Genomic DNA, 9,836 nt, shown 5'->3' with positions numbered 1-9,836 from the left:
ACTCACTCACTCACCACACTCACTCACAGTCACCTCACTCACCACACTCACTCACCACACTCACCACACTCACTCACCACACTCACCACACTCAACACACTCCCACCACAAACTCACTCACACACTCACGCACACTCACCACACTCACCACACTCACCACCACTCACTCACTCACCACACTCACTCACCACCACACTCACTCACCACACTCACCACACTCGCCACCACTCACCACACTCACTTCACACACCACACTCACTCACTCATCACACTCACCACACTCACTCACTCACCACACTCACTCACCACACTCACTCACTCACCACACTCACCACTCACCACACTCACTCACTCCCCACACTCACTCACCACACTCACTCACTCACCACACTCTCTCACCACCACACTCACTCACCACACTCCCTCACTCACTCACCACACTCACTCACCACACTCACCACACTCACTCACCACACTCACCACACTCACTCACTCACCACACTCACTCACCACCTCACTCACTCACTCACCACACTCACTCACTCACCACTCACTCACCACACTCACACACTCACCACACTCACTCACTCACCACACTCACTCACACACACTCACTCACTCACCACACTCACTCACTCACCACACTCACTCACCACACTCACTCACCACACACACTCACTCACTCACTCACACTCACCACACTCACTCACCACACTCACTCACTCACCACACTCACTCACCACACTCACCACTCACCACACTCACCACACACACTCACTCACTCACCACACTCACTCACCACACCACTCACCACACTCCCTCACTCACTCACCACACTCACTCACTCACTCACCACACTCATCACCACTCACCACACTCACTCACTCACCACACTCACTCACTCATCACACTCACCACACTCACTCACTCACCACCTCACTCCACCACCACTCACTCACTCACCACACTCACTCACTCACTCACTCACGTCTCACTCAACTCACCACACTCACCACACTCACTCCTCACTCACACTCACTCACTCACCACACTCACATCACTCACCACACTCACTCACTCACCACACTCACTCACTCAGACACACTCACTCACCACCCCTCACACACTCACCACCACACTCACTCACTCACCACACTCACTCACCACACTCACTCACCACACTCACTCACCTCACTCACCACACTCACTCACTCACCACACTCACTCACTCACCACACTCACTCACTCACACTACCTCACCAACTCACTCACCACTCACCACACTCACTCACTCACCACACTCACTCACCACCTCACTCACCACACTCACTCCTCACCACACTCACTCACTCACCACACTCACTCACCACACTCACCACACTCACTCAGCACACTCACCACACTCACTCACTCCACTCTCACTCATACTCACCACTCACCACACTCACACTCAGCACACTCACTCACTCTCCACACTCACTCACCACACTCTACTCACCATCCTCACTCACTCACCACACTCACTCACCACCTCACTCACTCACCTCACTCACTCACACACTCCAGCACTCACCTCACTCACTCACTCACACACCTCACTCACCACACACACTCACTCACTCACACACACTCACACACTCACCACACTCACTCACACTCACCACACTCACCACACTCACACACACTCACACACACTCACACCACACTCACTCACTCACACACTCACCACACTCATCACCACACACACTCACTCACCACACTCACACTCACCACACTCACTCACTCACCACACTCACACTCACCACACCACTCACCACACACTCACTCACCACACTCACCACTCACCACACTCACCACTCACTCACACTCACCTCACCCACACCCACACTCACTCCCCCCACCACACTCACTCACCACACTCACTCACCACACTCATCACACTCACCACACTCACCACACTCACTCACTCACCACACTCACTCACCACACTCACCACACTCACTCACTCACCACACTCACCTCACTCACTCCCCCCCCCACACACTCACACACTCACTCACTCACCACACTCACTCACTCACTCACCACACTCACTCACCTCCCCATCTACCTCTCTCCCCCCTACCCTCTCCCTCCCTCTCCCCTACCTCTCTCCCCTACGCCTCTCTCCCCTACCTCTCTCTCCCCTACCTCTCCCCTCTACCTCTCTCTCTCCTACCTCTCTCTCCCCTACCTCTCTCTCCCCTACCCCCTCTCCTCCTACCCCTCTCTCCCCTACCCCTCTCTCCCCTACCCCTCCTCCCCTCCCTACCCCTCTCCCCTACCCCTCTCTCCCCTACCCCTCTCTCCCTATCCCTCTCTCCCTATCCCTCTCTCCCTACCTCTCTCCCCTACCCCTCCCCCTACCCCCTCCCTATCCTCTCCCCTACCCCTCTCCCCCTACCCCTCTCCCCACCTCTCTCCCCCACCTCTCTCCCCCTACCCTCTCCCTCCTCTCCCCCACCCTCTCTCTCCCCTCACTTGCTCCCCACCCCTCCTCTACCTCTCTCTCACTCTCCCCCCCACCCTCCCCCCACCCCTCCCCCCACCCCCTCCCCCCATCCTCTCCCACACCTCTCCCCTACCCCTCTCCCCGACCCCTCTCCCCTACCCTCTCCCCACCCCTCTCCCCTACCCCTCTCCCCACCCCTCTCCCCTACCCTTTCCCCTACCCCTCTCCCCATCCTCCTTCCCCACCCTCCTGACCTCTCTCTCCCTACTCTCTCTCCATCTTCTCTCCCCTCACCTCTCTCCTCCCTCCCTCCCTACCTCTCTCTCCCTCACTCTCTCTCACTTCTCCCCCCACCCCCCTCTCCCCACCCCTCTCCCCTACCCTCTCTCTCCCCTACTCCTCTCTCCCCTACCTCTCTTCCCACCCCTCCCCCACCCCTCCCCGCACCCCTCCCCCCACCCCTCTCCCCTACCCCTCTCCCCTACCCCTCTCTCTGACCCCTCTCCCCTACCCCTCTCTGACCCCTCTCCCCTACCCCTCTCCCTGACCTGCTCCCCCCTACCCTCCCCCACCCCTTCCCCAGCCATTCCTTCCCCCACCCCTCGCCCACCCCTCTCCCCTACCCCTCTCCCCTACCTCTCTCCCCACTTCTCTCCCCTACCTCTCTCCCCTACTCCTTCCCCCACCCCTACCCCTCTCCTCACTTCTCCCCCCACCCCCGCCCCTGTCCCCTCTCCCCTACCCTCTCTCCCCACCCTCTCTCTCCCTACCTCTCTCTCCCCACCCTCTCTCCCCTACCCTCCCCCCCCCCTACCCCTCTCCCCTACCCCTCTCTCCTAACCCCCTCTCCCCCTACCCCTCTCTCCTACCCCTCTCCCTACCCCTCTCCCCTACCCCTCTCTCCTACCTCTCCCCCCTACCTCTCTCCCCTACCTCTCTCCCCTACCCCTCTCCCTACCCCCTCTCCCCTACCTCTCTCCCCTACCTCTCTCCCCTACCCCTCTCCCCCTACCCCTCTCTCCTACCTCTCTCTCCTACCTCTCCCCCCTACCCCTCTCCCCTACCTCTCTCTCCCCCTACACCTCTCCCCTACCTCTCACCCCTACCTCTCACTCCTACCTCTCACTCCTACCTCTCTCCCCTACACCTCTCCCCTACCTCTCTCCCCTCTACCCCTCTCCCCCTACCCCTCTCTCCTACCTCTCTCCCCTACACCTCTCTCCCCCCCTACCTCTCTCTCTCCTACCCCTCTCCCCTACCGCTCTCTCCTACCTCTCCCCCCTACCTCTCTCCCCTACCCCTCTCCCCTACCCCTCTCTCCTACCTCTCCCCCCTACCCCTCTCTCCTACCTCTCCCCCCTACCCTCTCTCTCCCCTCACTTCTCTCCCCCACCTCTCTCTCCCCTACCCCTCTCTCCTACCTCTCTCTCCCCTACCTCTCTCACCCCTACCTCTCTCTCTCCCCTACCTCTCTCTCTCTCCCCTCACTCTCTCCCCTACCCTCTCTCCTCCTCTCTCTCCCCTCCTCTCCCCTCCACCTCCTCTCCTCCCCCCACCCCAGCCAGTGGCGCTGTGGCCCCGAGGAGCCTCTCCAGGGCCTCCCCGGGTGGAGTGCGAGGGATCGCGCTCGCGTGGGCGAGGAGCTAGCGGACGTCCTTGTCTACCTGCTGAGCTAGCGACGTCCTTGTCTACCTGCTGGAGCTAGCGGACGTCCTTGTCTACCTGCTGGAGCTAGCGGACGTCCTTGTCTACCTGCTGGAGCTAGCGGACGTCCTTGTCTACCTGCTGGAGCTAGCGGACGTCCTTGTCTACCTGCTGGAGCTAGCGGACGTCCTTGTCTACCTGCTGGAGCTAGCGGACGTCCTTGTCTACCTGCTGGAGCTAGCGGACGTCCTTGTCTACCTGCTGGAGCTAGCGGACGTCCTTGTCTACCTGCTGGAGCTAGCGGACGTCCTTGTCTACCTGCTGGAGCTAGCGGACGTCCTTGTCTACCTGCTGGAGCTAGCGGCGCTGTGCCGCGTCGACCTGCCACGAGCCGCCCTCCACAAGCTGCGCCTCAACCGGCGCCGGTACCCCGCCGAGAGAGTGCGCGGCTCCGCCAGGAAGCACACAGACTACGGGCCGGGGGAGCTGGGGGAGACGGGGGAGACGGGGGAGCTGGGGAGCCGGGGGAGCTGGGGGAGACGGGGGAGACGGGGGAGACGGGGGAGACGAGGATGGGGGAGCTGGGGGAGACGGGGGAGACGGAGGAGATGGAGGAGATGGAGGAGACGGGGGAGACGAGGATGGGGGGAGCCGGGGGAGCCTGGGGAGACGGGGGAGACGGGGGAGACGGGGGAGACGAGGATGGGGGAGGTGGAGGAGACGGGGGAGCTGGGGGAGACGAGGATGAGGGAGCTGGGGGAGACGGGGGAGCTGGGGGAGATGGGGGAGACGAGGATGGGAGAGACGGGGGAGGTGGAGGAGACGGGGGAGCTGGGGGAGCTGGGGGAGACGGAGGAGACGGAGGAGCTGGGGGAGCCGGGGGAGACGAGGATGGGGGAGACGGGGGAGCGGGGGGAGGTGGAGGAGACGGGGGAGCTGGGGGAGACGAGGGAGCTGGGGGAGGTGGAGGAGATGGGGAGACGAGGGAGACGGGGGAGACGGGGGAGGTGGAGGAGACGGGGGAGCTGGGGGAGCCGGGGGAGCTGGGGGAGACGAGGATGGGGGAGACGGGGGAGGTGGGGGAGACGGGGGAGGAGAGGGAGGAGGTGGAGGAGGAGGTGGAGCTGGGGGAGCGGGGGGAGGTGGTGGTGGCGGAGGAGGAGAGGAAGGAGCAGGGGGAGCTGGGGGTGGTGATGGTGGAGGAGCGGAAGGAGGTGGTGGTGGAGGAGGAGAGGAAGGGGGAGGTGGAGGAGCGGGGGGTGGAGGAGGTGGCAGAGGATGTGGAGAAGAGGAAGGAGGAGATGAAGGAGGTGGAGGATAGTAAGGAGGTGGTGGTGAGAAAGAGGAAGGAGGAGGTGGAGGCGGTGGAGGAGGAGAGGAAGGTGGTGGAGGAGGAGGAGGAGGAGGAGATGAAGGAGGTGGAGGATAGTAAGGAGGCGGTGGTGGGAAAGAGGAAGGAGGAGGTGGAGGCGGTGGAGGAGGTGGTCGTGGGAAAGAGGAAGAAGGTGGAGGAGGAGTAGGGGCGAGCAGGGTGAGGAGCAAGTGATGGAGCGGCGGTGGGGGTGGTCAAGTCACGTTAATAAATACAAAATAATGAAAGTAAAATAAAAAAAAGCACGACTCATCTTCCTTGGTTCTTTCGGTAAAGTCACCACCACGTAGAATGAGAATAAAATAATAAATTAATAAAATAACACGATAAAATTCTCACGACGTTTCGGCCACAACGCAAGCGGCCTTCTTCAGGTGAAAGGAACAGACCCGCCGGGGACGACAGAGCTTCAATGAACGCTGTTAAGATTCGTAGCGACTTTTTAAGCTGGTTTAGAGGAGTGAGGCACCTTGACAAAGGGGTTTACATATCAAACAGGAGAATTTAGCATTGAAATAGCTGAGTGATTAGCTTGTGACTGGTCATAGAAATGGCTATGTTAAAGTCAAAGCATACACATCCACAGAGGCACCTAGTACAAATTAAACAGGATAATTTAGCATTGAAATAGCTGAGTGATTAGCTTGTGACTGGTCATAGAAATGGCTATGCATTGAAATAACTGAGGATTAGCTTGTGACTGGTCATATAAATAGCTATATTAAAGTCAAAGCTTACACATCCACAGAGGCACCTAGTACAAATCAAACAGGAGAATTTAGCATTGAAATAGCTGAGTGATTAGCTTGTGACTGGTCACAGAAATAGCTATGTTAAAGTCAAAGCCTACACATCCACAGAGGCACCTAATGCTAAATTATCCTGTTTGATTTGTACTAGGTGCCTCTGTGGATGTGTAGGCTTTGACTTTAACATAGCCATTTCTGTGACCAGTCACAAGCTAATCACTCAGCTATTTCAATGCTAAATTATCCTGTTTGATTTGTACTAGGGCGCCTCTGTGGATGTGTAGGCTTTGACTTTAACATAGCCATTTCTGTGACCAGTCAAAAGCTAATCACTCAGCTATTTCAATGCTAAATTATCCTGTTTAATTTGTACTAGGTGCCTCTGTGGATGTGTATGCTTTGACTTTAACATAGCCATTTCTGTGACCAGTCACAAGCTAATCACTCGGCTATTTCAATGCTAAATTCTCCTGTTTGATTTGTAAACCGCTTTGTCAAGGGTGCCTAACTCCTCTAAACCAGCTTAAAAAGTCTCTACGAATCTTAACAGCGTTCATTGAAGCTCTGTCGTCCCCGGCGGGTCTGTTCCTTTCACCTGAGAGAAGGCCGCTTGCGTTGTGGCCGAAACGTCGTAAGAATTTCATCGTGTTATTTTATTATTTTATTCTCATTCTACGTGAAAGAACCAAAGAGGGATGAATCCTTGTGGTCACGAAAGCTTTAAATCGAAAATAAAACGCGCACAAAAGTCGTGGTTTTGGTAAGCCCGCGAGCCAACCCCCGAGCCACAGCGAGTCAAAAAAAAAAGTTTGGGGGCCGCTGAATTCTCCGTGGACTTTACCCAAAGAGTCGAAGAACGCGTTGTTGTTATTGTTGTTGTTGTCGCAATAAAGTTTGGGGTTTCTTTTGAGCCACGTCGCTCGTGTGTGCAAATGTCTCGCCCGCCACCGGATGGGTGAGGGTTGGTCACGTCAACTGAGCGTGCCGGTCAAGTGACCGCTCGGGGTTTGGTTACCGCTAAGTTTCGTTACTAGTTCGGCACTCGCGTGTGCCCCGTGTGTGTGTGTGTGCCCCTGTGTGTGTGTGTGTGTGCCCTGTGTGTGTGTGTGTTTGTGTGCCCGTGTGTGTGTGTTTGTGTGCCCCTGTGTGTGTGTGTTTGTGTGCCCCTGTGTGTGTGTGTTTGTGTGCCCCTGTGTGTGTGTTTGTGTGCCCCTGTGTGTGTGTGTGTGTGCGGTGAGCGGGCAGGGCAAGGGCTGCGTTGGCTGGGTCACGTAGCCCGCATGCCCGGCCACCAAGCGGGTGGGTGGGCGAGCGAGTGGGTAAATGGGTGAGTGGGTAAATGGGTGAGTGGGTGGGCGAGTGAGTGGGTGAGCGGGTGGGCGAGCTGGTGAGCGAGCGGGTGAGCGAGCGAGCGGGTGGGCGAGCGAGTGGTTGAGTCAGTGGGTGACATTCCCATCTGAGCGCCTCCGGCAGGCAGGGCTGCGTGATGATGCTGCCGCCACGGAGCCGATCAGCGGGCGGCCCACCTGCGATCTCGCCGCCCCCGAGCGGCGAGGCCGACATTGCTCCACCTCACCACCCCCCCCCACCGAAACACACACGCACGCATTCCCCCCACCATTAGAGCATGTGGGGAGACACCCTGGCCGACAGGTTTTCACCCAGAAGCCCTCGCAAAGGGATAATCTTCACGGTTTCCTGCGGCCAGGGAATTGGACGGTCTCCTCCGACGCTAACACGCACCGTGGCGCCGTGACTTGAGTGGTAGTGACGTGTTCACGGCGGGGCAGCCCCGCCACCGCGGTTAGCACGCACCTCGCGCAACACGGGTCGGCAGGGCAGGTAGCGGGGAGGGCGGAGCCACGAGCGGCGGGGAAGCAGGGCCGCCCTCCGGCTGGATGGCCGCTGAGCAGGTCAATGTAGATGCGGACGTCGCTGAAAGCAACGGCCCCGGGGGATGCTGGGATACAGGTGGGCCTACTGATTGGACGGGTGATCCCAGCGAGCCGATTGGCCCGCGAGTCGGCACCAGGTAGCCCCTTTGATGTAGAGAGAATAAAGCGGGTCAGGGCGAAGGGAAAAAGCCTGTCTGGCTACTCGAGTCAACCCCAGGCCCGTCAACTCCCGAGTCGAACCGTGAGTAAGAGTGGGAGAGAGAGAAAGAGGGAGTAGGGTCTTAGCTTAAGAGGAAAAACCGGAGAGGGTTAAGGGGAGAAGGACAGGTAGAGTGCAGTGCCGACTATCGAGAGATAGATTGGTCCTGCCCCGCCGATCCCGACTGACTCGGTTAAGTAAGGGGCTCGCCGACCCGGTGGAATAAATCGTCGGCGATCCAGTAACGGACCGGTGTGGTTTTTGCGAGGGTGTGGAGAGAGAGCGGAGGCGTGGTTGCGCTTTGCTGTCAGCGGTGGTCGTTACATAACGGGCTGGTGTGGTTTTTGCGAGGGTGTGGAAAGAGAGTGGAGGCGTGGTTGCGCTTTGCTGTCAGCGGCGGTCGCCGTGTGTGTGGAGCGGCGCCGCGTGGGGTGTGGGCGCTTACAAAACCCTCGGCTGTGGACTCCCACGTTGCGAGCGGATATCCATCTCGCACGCGTGCCCATCGCATAGCCCCTTTAAACCCATTTCATCCAATCCCCCCCAATAGCCGGAGTGAGCACGAGCGACGTCGCTTACCCTCCGACCTTTAACCCCCCCCCGTTACCCGCGTGTGATTGGTGCGTGGGAGTGCGCGGGCGGGGAGCGTCGCGTTCGGGTGCCGGCGAAGCGCTTAGCGGGTCCCAGGGCGATCGAGGGCGATGCCTCACCGGCAGGAAACCCGGACTCGGAGGGGAGGGGGACAGGAGCGCGGCGACCTTTCCCCGCCCGGTGAGGAGCGCGGCGGGGGCAGCTCCCACACTAGCGGGGAGTCTGGGGGCGTCGGTACTTCGCGGGCAGGGTCGCAGGCAGGGGAGATCCCGGAGGTCCGGCGACCCTAACAGCTGCATCAGCTGGGTCACGTAGCCCGCATGCCCAGCCACCGCGCGCCTAAGCAGCTTTTGTTTCGGTCGGGCGCGGCACGGGCTAGCGGAGTGGTGGGTGTGGGTGAGTGGGTGGGTGGGTGAGTGGGTGAGTGAGTGACACGGGCTAGAGGTGTGGGTGAGTGGGTGGGTGAGTGTGTGGGTAAGTGAGTGGGTGGGTGAGTGTGTGGGTAAGTGGGTGAGTGGGTGAATGTGTGGGTAAGTGGGTGGGTGAGTGAGTGAGTGGCTAAGTGGGTGAGTGAGTGGCACGGGCTAGAGGTGTCGGTGGGTGAGTGTGTGGGTGAGTGAGTGAGTGTGTGGGTAAGTGAGTGGGTGGGTGAATGTGTGGCTAAGTGGGTGAGTGAGTGAGTGAGTGGCACGGGCTAGAGGAGTGATAGGTGTGTGGGTGAGTGAGTGTGTGGGTAAGTGGGTGAGTGAGTGGCACGGGCTAGAGGAGTGGGTGAGTGTGTGGGTGAGTGGGTGGATGAGTGTGTGGGTAAGTGGGTCAGTGAGTGAGTGGCACGGGCTAGCGGAGTGATGGGTGTGTGGGCGAGTGTGTGGGTAAGTGTGTGGGTAAGTGTGTG

The 9,836-nt window shown here is 59.1% G+C and overlaps 1 protein-coding gene across 1 annotated transcript; it reads left to right on the top strand.

The window, feature by feature from the left end:
* Positions 1–4,165: 4,165 nt before the first annotated feature.
* On the top strand, positions 4,166–8,863 carry LOC142908247 (uncharacterized; the record flags this gene model as incomplete). Its single annotated transcript, XM_076058638.1, has 2 exons — positions 4,166–4,655; positions 8,745–8,863. Coding segments are annotated over 2 exons (609 nt in total), but the record flags the coding sequence as incomplete, so codon positions are not given.
* Positions 8,864–9,836: the final 973 nt, after the last annotated feature.

The sequence above is a fragment of the Petromyzon marinus genome (genome assembly GCF_048934315.1).
Source record: "Petromyzon marinus isolate PM22_M1 ecotype Great Lakes invasive population chromosome 77 unlocalized genomic scaffold, UKy_Petmar_22M1.pri1.0 chr77_unloc.4, whole genome shotgun sequence".
NCBI classification, from domain to species: domain Eukaryota; kingdom Metazoa; phylum Chordata; class Hyperoartia; order Petromyzontiformes; family Petromyzontidae; genus Petromyzon; species Petromyzon marinus.
The sequence above is the reverse complement of the archived record's forward strand: the minus strand, read 5'-3'. Positions and strand labels throughout refer to the sequence as shown.